Consider the following 17,576-nt stretch of genomic DNA (forward strand, 5'->3'; position numbering starts at 1 on the left):
AAGTAAGTCTAGAGAAGCTCAGGGCCCAGATATTAACAAAAAATATTCAACTGAGTCTTTACAATATACCCAGGATCATAGGCTAAATACATGATTATATCTTTTTATGCTGGCAACAAAAACTCCATGGGGTATGAATGTATTGTGCCCATCTATAAATAAAGAAACCGAGGTTCAGGGCAAAATTTTTCCCACCGTCACATAGTGAGTTATTTCAAACCCATATCTGTGTGGTTCCAAAGTCCAGGCTACACTGCATCTCAAGTCATGGAAGTCTTCATAGGGGAGCCTTTATAAGGAGACTGAACTTCATTCTTGAGGCAAATATTCAAATTTACCCCACAAAAAAACCAAAACTCATCCTTACAGTGAAAGTTTGGAATGGCGTTACAGCTGCCATTACTCTATGCCACCAGGACAAAGAGTCATTTCACACAGGTGTCCAGTATTAGGCAACATTACAATGCAGAGTGAGCAACAGGGGGCACTGGGCTGATTTGAGGTCCTGGAACATATTTATAATTACTACCTGGGAGGCAAGTACTGTTCAATGATGAGAACTGGATAAGCTATGGCATTTTTTCAACATCTTTATTGAAATATAATTCACATGTTACACAGTTCATCCATTTAAAGTGTACAATTCAACAGTTTTTAGTATAGTCATGGAGTTGCGTGACCATCACCACAACCGATATTAAGACATTTTCATCACCCCAAAGAGAAATCCTGTACTAGCAGTCACTCCCAACTTCCCACCAAAGGCTCCCCAGTCCCTAGGCAACCACTAAACTATTTTCTCCATGTAGATTTCTCTATACTGAACATTTCATATAAACGGAATCACATAATGTGTGGTCTCTGAGACTGGCTTCCTTCATATAAGATGTTTTCAAGACTCATCCATGTTGTAGCATGAAATCAGTACATTTCTTTTTATGGCCGAATAATATTCCACCGTATGGCTATACCACATTTTGTTTATCCATCAGCTAATGGACATTTGGTGTTTTCTACTTCTTGCCTATTGTGAATAACACTACTATGAACATTAGCATACATGTGATTTAGTGAACGTATGTGTTCATTTTTCTCGGGTATATACCTAAGAGTAAACTGCTGTGATGTAGTAATTCCATGTCTAACATTTTGAGGACCTGCCAAACCAGTTTTCAAATGGCTGCACCATTTTACATTCCCAGCAAGAGCGAGGGCTCTAATTTCTCCACATCCTCGCCAACACTTATGATTTGCTGTTTTAGACATCCTAGTGGGTCCAAAATGGTTTCATCGTGGTTTTGATTTTCATTTCCCTAATGGCTAATGACAGCATGTGACATTTTAATACAGCCCTTAATGTGTCCTTTTCTTTTTTAATACCAAAGATACTTTGACAAAACCTAAAAATACCTATTGGAATTTTCAGGAGTTTCATTACCCAACTCTACATGGAATGCTTAATTAAGCCTTACCCCGTGGGAAGAAGATCCAGTAATGGAGTAAAGAGCTAGACGTGGGGAGATGGTCAAGGGTAGACAGAAGGTCAGGCATGTCTACTCAATACGTTATTTGAAAATTTAAAAGTGGCAGGCACCTGGATGGCTTAGTCAGCTGAGTGTCCAACTTCGGCTCAGGTCATGATCTCACAGTTCAAGAGTTCGAGCCCCGCATCAGCCCCACTGCTGTCAGCCTCTCAGGGCAGAGTCTGCTTGGGATCCTCTATCTTTCTCTCTCTGCCCCTCCCCAACTTGTGCTCTCCCAAAAATAAATAAATATTTAAAAACAGAAAATTTTAGAGTGGCTTTACATTTTTATGTGACTATTTCAATTTAGATGTAATGACTACACAAAAATAGCCATATCAAAATGCCCTGCTTTCAACTAGGACTGAACTAGAACTAGAAGTAGTGAGACAGGGGAAAGATTCATCTGGTTCACTCTCTTCCCCAATATTTGTCATTACATCCTTCAAAAGTAAGTACTTGTAAGAACTCTTATATGCTGCTGCGAAAAAACTGCTACAATTCTTGGAAAGCAATTTAGCAATACATTCCAGAAGCCTGAAAATACACATGCCCTTTAACCCAAATGTTTTATTTCTGCAAAGTTTATTTTAAGAAAATAATATAAAATGTGGAGGGAAAGAACTCCAGGAAATTTTTTCACAGAGGAATCAATCTAAACATTGAATAACACAAAAATAAATAAATAAGAAATAAATAGGTTTCCTGAATGAGATTGTTTTTTTGACAATTAAGATGACATTTCTGAAAAGTTTGTATAGCACAGGAAAACATCTAAATTATAACATGGGCATTAATAAACAAATAAATACAAAATAAAATTATATCAGCTTTGTAAACACTGACATTAATCATTATCAGCTGAAGTATTTTGCGTGTGTGTGTGGTTTGTTTGTTTGTTTGTTTTTAGAGAGAGAACGAGAGTGCAAGCAGGGGAGAGGGGCAGAGGGAGAGACAGAGAGAATCTTAAGCAGACTCCACACGCAGCACAGAGCCCAATGAGGAGCTCGATCCCACAACCCTGGGATCATGATATGAGCTGGAATCAAGAGTTGGATGCTCAACTGACTGAGCCACCCAGGCACCCCACATCAGCTAAATTTATGCTGAAGAGATGCTGGAATGAAATGCTTCAAACAAAAATAGTCATTGCATCTCATGGTTGATTATAAACTTTTTCTATTTTTTTCCAAAATTTTAATGTTTTTTTTTCAATATATGAAGTTTATTGTCAAATTGGTTTCCCTACAACACCCAGCGCTCATCCCAGAAGGTGCCCTCCTCAATACCCATCACCCACCCTCCCCTCCCTCCCACCCCCCATCACCCTCAGTTTGTTCTCAGTTTTTAAGAGTCTCTTATGCTTTGGCTCTCTCCCACTCTCACCTCTTTTTTTTTTTTCCTTCCCCTCCCCCATGGGTTTCTGTTAAGTTTCTCAGGATCCCATAAGAGTGAAACCATATGGTATCTGTCTTTCTCTGTATGGCTTATTTCACGTAGCATCACACTCTCCAGTTCCATCCATGTTGCTACAAAGGGCCATATTTCATTCTTTCTCATTGCCACGTAGTACTCCATTGTGTCTATAACCACAATTTTTTTTATCCATTCATCAGTTGATGGACATTTAGGCTTTTTCCATAATTTGGCTATTGTTGAGAGTGCTGCTATAACATTGGGGTACAAGTGCCCCTATGCATCAGTACTCCTGTATCCCTTGGGTAAATTCCTAGCAGTGCTACTGCTGGGTCATAGGGTAGGTCTATTTTTAATTTTCTGAGGAACCTCCACACTGTTTTCCAGAGTGGCTGCACCAGTTTGCATTCCCACCAACAGTGCAAGAGGGTTCCCGTTTCTCCACATCCTCTCCAGCATCTATAGTCTCCTATTTGTTCATTTTCGCCACTCTGACTGGTGTGAGGTGATATCTGAGTGTGGTTTGATTGTATTTCCCTGATGAGGAACGACGTTGAGCATCTTTCATGTGCCTGTTTGGCCATCTGGATGTCTTCTCTAGAGAAGTGTCTATTCATGTTTCCTGCCCATTTCTTCACTGGGTTATTTGTTTTTTGGGTGTGGAGTTTGGTGAGCTCTTTATAGATTTTGGATACTAGCCCTTTGTCCGATATGTCATTTTCAAATATCTTTTCCCATTCCGTTGGTTGCCTTTTATTTTTGTTGGTTGTTTCCTTTGCTGTGCAGAAGCTTTTATCTTCATAATGTCCCAGTAGTTCATTTTTGCTTTTAATTCCCTTGCCTTTGGGGATGTGTCAAGTAAGAAATTGCTACGGCTGAGGTCAGAGAGGTCTTTTCCTGCTTTCTCCTCTAGGGTTTTGATGGTTTCCTTGTCTCACATTCAGGTCCTTTATCCATTTTGAGTTTATTTTGTGAATGGTGTGAGAAAGTGGTCTAGTTTCATCTTCTGCATGTTGCTGTCCAGTTCTCCCACCACCATTGTTAAAGAGACTGTCTTTTTTCCATTGGATATTCTTTCCTGCTTTGTCAAAGATTAGTTGGCCCATTAGTTTGTGGGTCTAGTTCTGGGGTTTCTATTCTATTCCATTGGTCTATGTGTCTGTTTTTGTGCCACAAAATTTTAATGTTTTTAAAACTGCGTTTTAAAATAAAACTAACAGTCAGGCTCAAAGCCCAGGCCTGTACAGTATGACTGAAGTAATTAAGTAATTTCCAATGGTCCTTCTTTATTTCTAGGGGGCCACTAATCATACTGTATATATTGATTTTATTTAAATGTTTATTTACTTATTTTGGGAGAGAGATAGAGCTCACCCACAAGTCGGGAGGGGCCAAAGAGAGAGAGAGGGAGACACAGAATCTGAAGTAGGCTCCAGGCTCTGAGCCATCAGCACAGAGCCTGATGCGGGGCTCTAACTCACAAACCATGAGACCATGACTGGAGCTGAAGTCAGACGCTTAACTGACTGAGCCACACAGGTGCCCCCATATTCTATTTAGATGGGCAGTGTGGCCATGGGAACAAGACCCAGCCTGAGAACCAGGAGACCTGGAGTCTAGTTCTAAGCTGTATGTCACTTAACACCTCTGAAGGGTGAGACAGCTGACACGCAGCCAATCCTCACTGGGCAATGGCTCTAGCATGCAGGTTATATATGTCATTAAACATACATTATTAAAATGGGACAACTACCCTAAGAGACAAGTCTGATGCCCCATGTGTCAGAACTAATAAGTGGTGGGGATTCAAACCCAAATCTAACGCCATACAATACTGCCATCTATCAAACAGAAGCAATGAAGTCTACCTACCACACTCACTGCATAAAGTAAAAGTCAGCTTAGATAAATGTATGTAAAAGTTCCACAAAAAACATCTAGCTCCATTGAAATGTAAGACCCTAAAGTTCTCCACACAGCCTGTTAATTCACTAGAAGGTTTTTTTTTTTATTTTTTTTAATGTTTATTCGTTTTTAAGAGACAGAGAGAGACAGAGCCCGATGCAGGACTTGAACCCATGAATCGTGAGCCCATGACCTGAGCCAAAGTGGGACGCTTAACTGACTGAGCCACCCAGGCGCCCCTAGAAGTTTAATAGCACCTGAAGATAAAGTTGTCTATGTTTTGCCTTCATAAGCTAACAAGTCAATAATAAATTAAGGACTGTTTTTAGTGAATAGGAAGGAAACATTTTAATTATCATAAGGTAGATTATGCAAGGCAAATGATTATCTATTAGATGTTTAAATAATCAACAGGGGAAAGGCTTACAACACATAGGAGACAAAAAGCGACTATCCATGATATTCATAAACAAATAGGAAAAACATAAACATAAGCAAAATATAAACATAAACAACCCCAAAGATAAATGAACACTTAAGAATACATTTAGGCATTTCACAGACGAGGTAGGACAAATGACTAGGAAACATACGAAAAGTCCAGCCTCATTGACAAGCATAGAAATGTGAGTCAAAAGAATATATGTTTTACCTGTCAGTTCGGCAAAGACTTAGAAGATAAATAGAAGGCAGTATTGGAGAGGAGATGAGAAGAGGGACACCCTCAAACACTGCTGGTGGCAATTTGATGGTAACCATCCAAATACAATGTGCATCTACCCTTTGACCCACCAAGTCCTAGGAATTTATCCTACAGAAGCATTTGTACAAATGAACACTTAACGTCTGAACAGTGATGTGTATTGTGCCTTTCTTTGTAATTGCAGGAAAAAATGTGGAAACAATATCCAACAATAAATTTTATGATGGTACATCCAGTTGACCATTAGATTATTATTAACATGAAATGAACCTATGCTTGCTAACAGAGAAAGATAGCCATGCTAAAAAAAAAAAAAAAAAAAAGCAGTTGCCAAAAACTATACATATGTGTAACTATAGCATTTAAAATAAAAGAAATTGCCAATATATATATATATATATGTGTGTGTGTATATATATATATATATATATATGAATGATTATCCTCTTCATACCCTCATGGTAGGACCGCACATCCCAAGCCCTGTGAAGTTAGCCATGCCATGTAATGCTTTGTGAATGAAATGTAAGCGCAGTCACTTCTGGGTAGAAGTCTTAAAAGGCAGTGCACAATTTGCACATTCCCTTCCCCTCAGGGACTCAATGAGGAGGTACTGAGCTAGAAGCATGGGTCTCTGAATAACCAAAATGATGATAGCCCCGTCCCTTCCTTCCCACCAACTCTCCTTCCCTCCCTCCCTCCCTCCCAACCCGCGTTGAATCCCTGAGTATGAGCAAGAAATGAACTTTTGTTGTTATTAAGCCACTGATATTTTGTGGTTGCTTGTTACAGTACAATTTACTCGTCCTGACACATGAGGGAATAAGAAAAAAATCTGGAAAGATGCAAACAAACTGTAACCATGGAGTTGCCTTTTTTTTTTTTTAATTTTTTTTTCAATGTTTATTTATTTTTGGGACAGAGAGAGACAGAGCATGAACGGGGGAGGGGCAGAGAGAGAGGGAGACACAGAATCGGAAACAGGCTCCAGGCTCTGAGCCATCAGCCCAGAGCCCGACGCGGGGCTCGAACTCACGGACCGCGAGATCGTGACCTGGCTGAAGTCGGACGCTTAACCGACTGCGCCACCCAGGCGCCCCTGGAGTTGCCTTTTAAACAGTTAGAAGGGGGATGGGGTGGGGAGTGGAGGGTTGGAGGTTTTATTTTATACACTTGGGAACTGTATACATTTCTATAAGTACATATTGCTCTAGAAAATTGAACAAACATATTTGTAAATAATCTAAGATGTCCAGAAAATTTAGCATTGTTGCTTTTTTAGATTCCAATAAACCACAGTTCCGACACAAAGAGAAATAAAACCTCCCTATGAGCATAAGGAACAAAACAGGAAAACTGTCCTTCATAAGAGTTCTAGGCAGATCGACAGAAGGACTTCTCAGAAAAGTAACATTCTACTGAATAGGGATGACAGGCACGGGAGAAATGCTGCCCTATTCTACCAGCTCCATTAAGGATGAGGTTTTATGATGACACAGAAGCAGATGGGGATAGAGAAAGGGTCGTCAGAACTGCCTGCTAGGACTTACAAAGGCATTTATAAAAATTACTCGATAATGGTTCAAACGCATCCAGGGAAACAAACATGCACACAAATGGCAGCCAAGGCAGCTGTTACAGCAAGGCACGACTTGACGTGACGTGAAAGGAGAGATGTTAGCCCATCTGGAATAGAGAAACATGGTTATTGTTCTCTCCAGCAAAAAAAGAATCTGTGCGGAGGGATCGCAGGGACATAACTTGGCTGCAGTGGAGCAGCCACAAGGAAGGGAGGAGCTCAAAACTAATTAAAGGACAACAAGGTTATTGGCCTGTTCACACCACCAAGTTTCTGTTATAAAATGTAATTAAGATGTCACGGAAATTCAGTGGAGAGAAAGGCAAACAGTATTCCTAGTGTAAACACTGGCACTTTAAAGATTTTCTGATTTAATCCTCATAACAACCCTACCAAGTATTTTATGCTCATTCTTAGAGATGAGGAATCTTGGGCTCAGAGAGGTAAAGCAAGTTGTCCAGGGTCACAGAGCCAAGGTTCAAACCCCTGTCTGGCTATAGTCTTTCCAGAGTCCATAGGGGGGGGGGACTATAGGAATGACAATAAAGAATAGGAATGATAGTAAAGGGTAAAGAAATCGGCCCAGAAAATCCACATCACTTCCACACAGCTAATGGGTATATTTACATACACGATCTCAGTTCTCCGTGTGAACTCAAATAGCTAAAATAAGCTTCCTGTGGTGATGCATAATAATTAATACACCAAAGTATGAGGTAGGTGCCAGGTTCAGAATGGAGGCTTTAAATTTTTCAATTAAATTCACAAAACCCTAAAAGTATAACTGATTTAAACAGAACTTTAAGGGGCGCCTGGGTGGCTCAGTCGGTTGAGTGTCCAGCTTCGGCTCAGGTCATGGGCTCACCGTTCGTGAGTTTGAGCCCCGCGTCGGGCTCTGTGCTGACAGCTCGGAGCCTGGAGCCTGCTTCGGATTCCGTGTCCCCCTCTCTCTCCGCCACACCCCTGCTTGTGCTCTTTCTCTGTTTCAAAAATGAATAAACTTAAAAAAAATTTTTTAACAGAACTTTAAGTCCATGTTATTTTAAACATTTTAAACCTAAACTACATCACCTTGATGTTCATTTAAATGTAACTGTTGGGGCACCTGCGTGGCTCAGTCAGTTAAGTGTCCAACTCTTGATTCGGCTCAGGTGATGATCTCATGGTTTGTAAGATCGGGCTCTGCACTGACCACATGGAGCCTGCTTGGGATTCCTCTCTCTCTCTCTCTCTCAAAATGAATAAGTTAAAAAACAAAATATAATATTAAAAAATGTAACTGTCCCTTATCCCCCAAGAGCTTTGTATGTTTTCACTATTTGCTGTATCCCAAGACCCCAAATATAGTCTGTCACAGAGCAGGTCTCAAAATATTTATAACATGATTCAAATAAGCTGGTCATACATGTTCTGGTTAAGCTGTAACCTTATATATGCAGATTAAATTCTGTAATAGTTTTTTTTTTTTCTTTTTTTTTTTAAATAGATCAGGGGCACCTGGGTGGCTCAGTTGGTTAAGCATCCAACTTCGGCTCAGGTCATGATCTCGCTGTCCCTGAGTTCAAGCCCCGCATCAGGCTCTGTGCTGACAGCTCAGAGCCTGGAGCCTGCTTCAGAGTCTTTGTCCCCCTCTCTTTCTGCCCCTCCCCCACTCAGACTCTGTCTCTCTCCATCTCTCAAAAATGAATAAACATTTTTAAAAAAATTTTTTACGTAGATCAAATAACCCACATCTGCAATTGCTCAAAGGATGAAAAATATAAATAACATTTACTCAATATTGACAAGTGTGTCAAACATTGGGTTAAGGCAATTTACATGCATTCCCTTATTTAATGTCACAAAAATTCTGCACGGTAAGTATCACTTGCCCGTTGTTACAGTTCAAGAGATTGAGGCTCAGATTCTATATTTAGTACATGGTTGGTCACACAAGTCATTAGTAGCGAGGATTTTCACTTAACTGTCTGAATCCAAAGTCCACGCTAGCTAGCTCCAGGACACAACACTTCCCTTCTAGAGAAAAAGGCACTTAAAGAGCAGGCAGTTACTATTACAATATGTCCTTGTCAAAGAATAGATTTAAAAGAGAAAGAGAATTATTGGATTTTTGCATTCAACTTCCGCTGGCTCAAAACCAGAACCCAGAATGCTACAAAACTGAGGCTATTTACAATAGAGAGTATGCTTACATAACCCGGGAAACGGTTCTGACATATTGACCACAAAAACCAAAATTTTAATTTGTACTAGCTATAGAACTTGAATGTGAGCCCCTGGAATTTGTTGTCTTTTAAAGGACTATTGAGGTGTTCGTGTGGCTTCATGAAGCTATTACATATACCATTTGTTCAAACAACAGTGGTAGTGAGTTGTGATTTTTATGGAAGGACAAGTTAACTGGCAAAGGGAAAATTCTGGTGGACTAGGCATTATAATGACATGTCTGTTGAAAGGAGAGCATTTGATGGAAGAGGATATAACTGTTCTTAAATACCATGCTGTTTTAAAAAATGGAACATAAATTGCAAGGACTATCATTGAAACAGGAAAGGGAGGTAAGATTAAACTATATAATTTTTCATTTTACAACCGCACCTTCCAGAAGGAATGAGATACAGCAACTCATACGGCAGGATCACATTCCTAGAGGAGCAAGGCAACTCAGCTAGTCAAATGGCACCCAAATAGCTTCTTCTCTGTGGGCAGCAGCAAGATAGGATTTGGAAGGTACAGGCACCAATGTTCCCCCTGCCAGGTAGGATATATTCAGTGTGTTTTATTTTAAGTCCTATTTGCAATAGCACTCTCCTGGTTCTGAGCAACTCCGCTGTCATTTGAGAGTTATGAGTCAGACAAATGGAGCGTTAAGAAGTGGAGAATTATAAACACATCGGCAAGTGTGCTTTGGAACAAGACAGACTACTGTATGAACCCTGACTTTCCCTCTTACTTACTGTGCCCACCTCAATTTCTTCACTCAGTATCTGGGACTACCAATGATAGAATAACTACTAGTGGGGTGTATTCTAGCAAACGATTAGCAAAGAAGACAGTATAGGATTGTACACTGGCTATGAGCACAGGCTCTGGATGGCTTTGCCACTTGTTACCCGTGTGGCCTTGGGCTAGCCCTATATGAAACTCCCCCCGAGCCTCAGTTTCCTCATCTGTAATTTGGGAATGATAATAGGATCTACTTCGGAGGGTTGCTGTGAAGATTAAATAAAATAATCCATAGTAAATGTCTAATTTTTAATGAATATAAGCACATAGTATGATGCCTAGCATATAACAGATATTTAATAAACAGTAACTGATATCATACCTTATAACAGGACAACATAATAAGTATACACATGCTGCAGAAAGGCTGGATAAATTCAGAAAATAACACATGATTTGGAGTCTCTGAAACAAAGAACTCACACTGTCATAGATCTTGGGACAGGGGCTTATGCAAGGTGTTATCAAAAAAGGTCCTTCCATCAAATCTCTGAGCGCCCTCGCGCACTCAGCTAGCTGGTGTCCATGGCACCACTGTGCACGTATACACAACCTGCAGCTCCAGGGAGGGCAGCTATTCTCCTTGGTGTCTTTTCCCTAGGGTTTAATGATGGTGTCAAAACTACAAAGAATACACAAGAGATGGGGAGAGAGGCTCACACAATTGAAAGAGGACCATACAATTCCATAAATATTTATTGAGCACTACTGTGAGCCAGGAAAAATCCCTCTCTTTCATGTGGGCAACTTCAACAAGCGACTCCATAAACCTGATTTTGCTATTCTAAGATAACTTTCGCCTTATCTATAAGTTAACAGGGCCAACACTTGTGAATTTTCTTTTGAGAGGCAAATTCAACATTGTGGACATGGTTGGATTAGACCCGACCAGAGTAGATACAACTGAAAACAGAATCACCAGAGAGTTGGCGTGGTTCACCTGGGGCTGAGAGAGTGGGCAAGAGGAGCTGAGTTTATATATGGCAAGATTCTGTGATCACATTCAGGCAGGAGCTCAAGCTTCCTGGCCTGGCCTCCGACGTCCTCCATGATCTGGCTTCTTCATCTCTCCCGCTTTCCCACGTGCTCCCTAAGCATCGTGCACACAAAATCCCACCCTGCACACAAAATCTGATCCATCCTCCCTGCCTTGTGCCTATTCTGTATGGAATGGCCATTACCCATTCAACTCCCAGACTGGACCCGCCATTGTGTGCATGTCTTTCTCTCAAGCCAGAAGCTGCTGGAGGGCAAGGAGGGAATCCCACTCACATCCGTATGTGTAACTCCAATCCAGGGACTGCAGATAGAGATCCAGTAGGAACAGTGAGAAGAGCCCAGAATGAAGGCTGGTTTCAAACGGAATCTCTGTTTCAAATGCTAGCTTACTAGCCACTAGTAAATTGCCACTTACTAGCCACATGACCTTGGATAAGTTAACCTCTGTATACTTCAATTTCCTCTTCTGTGAGATGGAGACAATGAGGCACTTAACTGGGTTGTTGGGAAAATCAAATCACCGTAGATACATGAAGCACTTGGAAGAGTGCTTGGCACAGGGTTAAGAGTTATGTAAGGCTTCATTATAGCTGTTGACGTTCGCTATCCTGGTGTTTAAATGTGTGTGTGATAAAAAAAAAAAAAAAATGAAGGGGGAAGGGAGACTGTGTCCTGTAGCCAAGCAAACGCTGAGTTCACAGCTGGCTCAGCGCTGCCCTGCTAAATGGACTGTCCGGTGCCGCCCCTCACTGTGCACTCTCAAAGGAAACACTGAGCTTTCGCCCTGGCTGGTGTTCATGACCTCATTTCTTACCTGGGCTCCCCGTCCACCCCAGCCAGTCGGGTACTCTCAATCCCGCAGCGACAGCACTGCACGAATACAAAGGACACCAAGCCTTGTGTCCCAGCCCTGGTCCTCAGACACCAATGTTGAGCATTACAGATGATCTTGTCCAACATCACTCCTGAAACATATGGGGAAACTGAGGCCTGGAGAGGTTGTGTCTGTCTACGCTTTGTTAGTGACTGCTTTTCATGCACTCAACTTTATGGTAGGTACTAACAATACTAAAATCATTATTAAGGCTGAAAGGGACTTAAAGTTTACCTACTCCAGTACTTTTCAAACTCCAATTCTAGAGTGTCAAGACGAAATGTGAGCTCTGTGGCAAGTATTTCATTCATTCATCTGGTAAATATTTATGGAATACCTATGATGTGTGGCAAGTATTTCATTCATTCATCTGGTAAATATTTATGGAATACCTATGATGTACCACAAGTCAAATACCACTCCTGTCCTCAGCACCTCACAAACTCATAGGGAAGAGTGACATTAATAATCACACATCTAATAGGAAGTCCTGTTGTGACTGAGTTTGTTTTAAAATATACCAGAAGGGGTATCTCCACTTACGTGCCAATATACTTTCTGGGCGAGAGGAAGAAGGCGAGGTTGGGGCGGTGGGGGGAGTTACAGGTAATGCCTGGCAACTGCCCACTCCACTGGTTTACCAGCACCAGGGTCTCATGTAGACTACAGACATGATGTCACCAGAGAGCCTGGGAACCACTGAGCTAGCCCAACCCACCCTCATTGAAAGACAGGCAAACTAAGAGGCTTAAAGAGTTTAACTCACTGGTCAAACTAGCATAGTCGATAAATGGAAGAACCTTAAAATCTTGTAGTGGCTCACACACCTTCCAAAAACAAGTCCACATCCCACAGCATGACCTGTGGTCTGACCCCGCTCCTTTCTCCAGCCTCACCTCACCACCATCCTGCCGCCCACTCACCTCCAGCCATACTGAGCTGCATGCAAAGCCCCACATGTGCCTCTGCTGTGCCCATACTATGCCCTCTACCAGAGTTCGAACTCATTGGCCCTAAATAACTCCTACTCCCTTTCAGCACTCAGAACTCAGCTCACATCTCTCTCCTCCAGGAAGCCCTTCGTGAGATGGCCCTCTTCTTCTCCCACAGCACATACACCTTTACATAGGGACAGGGAAACACTCATCACACAGCGTATCCATCCATTCAACAAGTATTTATTGAACACCTTCTGTGTGCCAAGCACCTGAGGATATGGCAATAAATAAAACAAAGCCCCTGCCCTCATGGGGCTTACATTCTAATGAGGGAATAGGTAACAGAGTGTCAGGTAGAGTTTTGTGCTATTCGATAAAAGAAAGAAGAGGAACGGTTGTAGGAGGGACAGATCGTGGGGGAAGGCTTCTCTGAGGAGGAAGCATTTGCTCAGAGATGGAAAGTGACAGTAAGACATGCAAATACCTGGGAAAAGAGCATTTCAGGAAGCAGCAGCAAAGACCTTCTAATCACTGCAATGATTTCTTTGTGTTTTTTCCCTACTGAACTGTAAGGTCCTTGAGGGCAAGGGTTACATCTTAAGCATCTTTGATTTCCAGAGTCAGCACCCACAGCAAACACCCGTGGACCAAGTACCCGAACCTGGCATGCATGCCTGCTGGTTTCTGAGTCCATCTGGTTCCATCTCGCAAGATCTAGCCAGCTTCATGTCTCTCCCTCCCACAGCGCTAAGCTGAGCACAGCTCTCCTTGCCTGATTCTCAGCCTTGCCTGATTCTGTGGCCTGGTTTCAGTCCCTGGATTCTCTCTTTATTAGGACCATGGCACTGACAAGTTCTCCGATTTTATCTTGTTCTGGCCCAGACCTGGGACCCTGTCCAGAGCTGGGAGCCTCCCTCCAGGTTTCCTAGGCATGGAAGTCCTCCTCTGAATCCCAAGCCCCAAGCCTGGGGACCCTGACACCTGGAGTCAGACTTCCCCAATGGCTAACCCCTCCCTACCTGGACGCCTGCCCTGCCTGATTCTTGTCTTCCCTCCAAACCACACGTCTCCTTCCTGTTGGGACATCAACCCTCTGACCTCATCAATCCTTTCTGCGCCATCTCTCCATATGTTCCAGCTTCATAAAACCATTCCTGAATGTCTGCCATAGCCAAAGCACAGAGCTAAGCACCTGAGTCTTTCACGTCACCTGCTGCGGATTCCTGTTACACCAGCAGACCATCTGGATCTAAGTCTCTAGACTTGACTGTCCTAATCACAATCCCAATATTCCCGAACCCCTGTTTAAAAAGCCTTAGAAGCTGAAAATAAAGTCAAATGGCTTTATCCACTCAGCCAACTGCGACAGACACTCCTGGGTGTCTTTGGTGCTTCATTCCAGCCCCCACTAGGTCTAAAATGGGCTCAGGGAGGAATAACCCATTCCTTCATCCACCCTTTCAGCCACCGCTCATTGACACATGCTATAGCCACATGCCAAGCCCTAGAATATAAAATACGGTTCCTGCACTGATGATAATGGTGGTGATGGCGACGGTGATGGAGGAAGAGAGAGGAGACGGTGCTAAGATTAGTTACCATTTATTGCGCACGTTGTGCTATGCTACAATAAGCAAGGAGTCTTCTAATACTAACAAAACTATGAGACACTTATTAGCTTCGCTTTACAGAGAGGAAATAGGCTTAAGAGGTGAAGCGACTGGCTCAAAGTCACACAGCTAAGTGGCAGGGTGTGGTGAGAACCTAAGTCTGTCTGCCCCCAAAGTACAAACTGTTCACTGCTACACAGTTAAGTGCTGAGCAAACAGAACTTAAATGAAGAAGTGAAAGAAAGAGTCCCGGGCCCCGAGGACTCAAAGCTGGTGGAGGAGACAGACACATAAATAGGCTAAGATCTACAATGCAGGGGAGTGCTGATAGGTAGAAACCAGAGCTGTAGGGGAGCCAGGGGAAGAAGCTGTGGCTAACTTGACCTGGAGCGGGCTGAAAGCCTTCTGGAGGAAGCGACTTTGGGGCTAGGCTTTGAAGGATGAGCACTTGGAGCCTGGCGCTCGGCAGGAGCTCAGCCCTCAGCCCTGGCCTGGGCCGCGCCGGGTCCTCCGAGGTCGAACTGTCCACCCTCCCGCCGTGCCCACGCGGCCGGGCCAGGCCTCACCTCCTTCCACTTGAGCTGGCGGATGCTGATCTTCAAGGCGTCCAGGGAGGTCCTGGCCTTGGAGCTGTCCACAGTGACGGGCCGCTGGGAGTGGTACTCGTCCGCCGCGCGGCCTGAGCTCCGTCGGCCGCCCTGGCCCTTGCTCCGGGGCTTCCCGTGCGGGCAGAGGCCCCGCGCCCGCGCCGCCTGCGGCTTGGCCGGGGGCAGCGTGGGCGGCGGCCCGCGGGACGACGCGGGCGTCCCCCTCCTCGGCCGCGCGGGGCTGCGCCGGGGCCGGGTCCTTGGGCTGTTCCTCTGGCGTCTTGCGTTCCGGCTCCCCGGCCGCGCCCGAGTCCACGCGGACCTGCTCCGCCGCCGCCAGCGCTTTGGTCACGGCCACCGCCTCCGCCTCCCACCGGGCCGCCAGCTCCCTCTCGGAGCTGCCCCGCTGCATTGCGCTCAGGGGCCGGTGCCAGCGCCAGTGCCACCGCCGGCCGCCGCCGCCGCCCGTCCGCCGCCCAGGCCCGCGACCAAACTGCCGCCGCTGCCGCCGCTGCCACGCGCTCCCCGCCCGAGACCCGTTGCCATGATCGCTCAGGCTTGGGTTGACAAGGGCAGTCGCCGCCTCGGGACGGGGCCCGGAAGGGACAATCGCCGCTCGAGCTCCCGCGACCTCATAGGAGGGGGCGCCCACGTGATCGGCCTGTCACAGAAACCGCGGCGGCCCATCTTGGAAGAGGGCGGAAAGCCGCCTGAGCCCGGCCGGAGGAAGGGGGCTGGCTTTCTGACGGAGCACAACTTGGAGAAGCAGAAGGTGAGAAGGGGTGTGCTAAGGTGTTGGGCACTAGTGGGACTCCTGAGCCTGGAGCTGCGGAGAGAGACGAGAATCTCAAACTAAGGGCCCACTTGCCCCTCTCCCCGACCCCGTACACAGTCGCTGGGATAACTCCCAGTCGGAAGGGGAAGGCAGAACCTCACCTGCTGGAGGGAACTGCACCGTCGGAATCATCTCTATCTGATGATGGACGGGACGAGTCCAGGCCCTGGGGGATTAGCTTCCGCTTAAGAACACCTGGCTGGCCCTGGGAGAGCCCCAGAGCTGAGAAGGGAGACACCTTCCCTGTTCTCAGAGAGCGCCCTATGGGATGGAGAAGCCCTACTCATTCCCAGTCAACTGGAGGGCATTAACACTGCTTTTCTTATTATTTCACTTTTCTTTTTATTGTGGTAAAATAAACATAACTAAAATTTACCGTTTTTTACCTTTTTAGGTGTGCAGTTCAATGGCATTAAGTGCGTTCACATTGTTGCGTGAGAAACTATCACCAACAACCCATTGCTGGACTTTTTCATCTCAGACTGAAACTCTGTACTCGTTTAAACCGTAACTCCCCGTTCTCCCTTCCCCCAGCTCCTGGCAACCAGCATTCTGCTTTTTTCTCTATGAATTTGACCGCTCTAGGGACCTCATTACATATGAGTGGAATCATACAATATTTGTCCCTGTGTGTCTTGCTTATTTCACTCAGCGTAATGCCTTCACGGTTCACACCGTGTTGTCGCATATCTCAGAATGTCATTTCTTTTAGGACGGAGTAATGTTTTTGCTGCCTGTATCTACCACATTGGTCTTTACCCATTCATCTGTCCAGTGGACATTTGGGTTGCTTCCACCTGTTGGCTATTGAGAATAATGCTGCTATGAGCACGGTTGCACAAATCCCTTTTCAAGTCCCTGCTTTCATTTCTTTTGGGTTGCAACATATCTTTAAAGCCAATGCAAGGAGAGGATTCTCCCTTCTCACCTCAGGGAGTCACATTTATTGTTTTTTGTTTGTTTTGTTTTTTAGGGAATGCAGGCTGGGAAGGTGTAACAGCATCCCAGAATCCCAGACTAAAGACTGTATCATAACTACTCACAGGTGGCCGCTCTTCCTTATTCATCTGCCCAGTCTCTTGGTTGGTTGGTTGGTTGGTTTGGTTGGTTGGTTGGTTGTTTTGGCCCAGAGATTCCCCACCTAAATAAACTGCCTTGAAATACACTAGCAATAAATTCAAGAGATCAAAAACGTCATTTTAGCAGCAGAGGGCGCTCTCATCTCTTTCCTCTGAAGGCCATCATAGCTTTATTCAGTGTTGTAGTTATGTGACTGCCTGTGCCTGAGTTATCTGGGGTGCTTAGTTAGAATGCAGGCTCCTGAACCCCAACCCCAGAGACTTTGATGCAGAACATTTGGGTGGGACTGGTGGGTATGTAGTGTTAAGTTAGCTCCTCTGCTGATTCTGAGTCAGCCAGGGGCAAGCCCCATTGATCTGGGTCTATGTCAGTCTTCTCTGGAGATCCTTGGAGCTGTCCGTGGTGCCAAGGAGAATGCCTCACCACTCCCCAATCTCTCTCCACCAACCTACTCCCTCTACCAATAATCCTGTCTCTCCTCCTGGCATCCCTGGTCTCATCCAGGGTACCCGCCTTATTCA

The 17,576-nt window shown here is 44.5% G+C and overlaps 1 protein-coding gene and 1 long non-coding RNA gene across 2 annotated transcripts in view; one reads left to right on the forward strand and one right to left on the reverse strand.

Annotated features, from left to right (window-relative positions):
• TTLL11 (tubulin tyrosine ligase like 11) overlaps nucleotides 1-15,571 on the reverse strand; it is a 238,026-nt gene extending 222,455 nt beyond the window's left edge. Inside the window, 2 exon segments of the mRNA XM_030292844.2 lie at nucleotides 15,120-15,338; nucleotides 15,340-15,571. Coding sequence (XP_030148704.2) covers nucleotides 15,120-15,338; nucleotides 15,340-15,552 — 432 coding nt within the window. The 5' untranslated portion in view covers nucleotides 15,553-15,571.
• A 189-nt stretch (nucleotides 15,572-15,760) lies between these two features.
• Nucleotides 15,761-17,172, forward strand: LOC118517907. The gene is made up of 2 exons (XR_004908372.1): nucleotides 15,761-15,912; nucleotides 16,949-17,172. It is a non-coding gene; the product is annotated as an uncharacterized LOC118517907 (long non-coding RNA).
• The last annotated feature ends 404 nt before the right edge of the window (nucleotides 17,173-17,576 follow it).

The sequence above is a fragment of the Lynx canadensis genome, chromosome D4 (genome assembly GCF_007474595.2).
Source record: "Lynx canadensis isolate LIC74 chromosome D4, mLynCan4.pri.v2, whole genome shotgun sequence".
Taxonomy (NCBI): Eukaryota; Metazoa; Chordata; class Mammalia; order Carnivora; family Felidae; genus Lynx; species Lynx canadensis.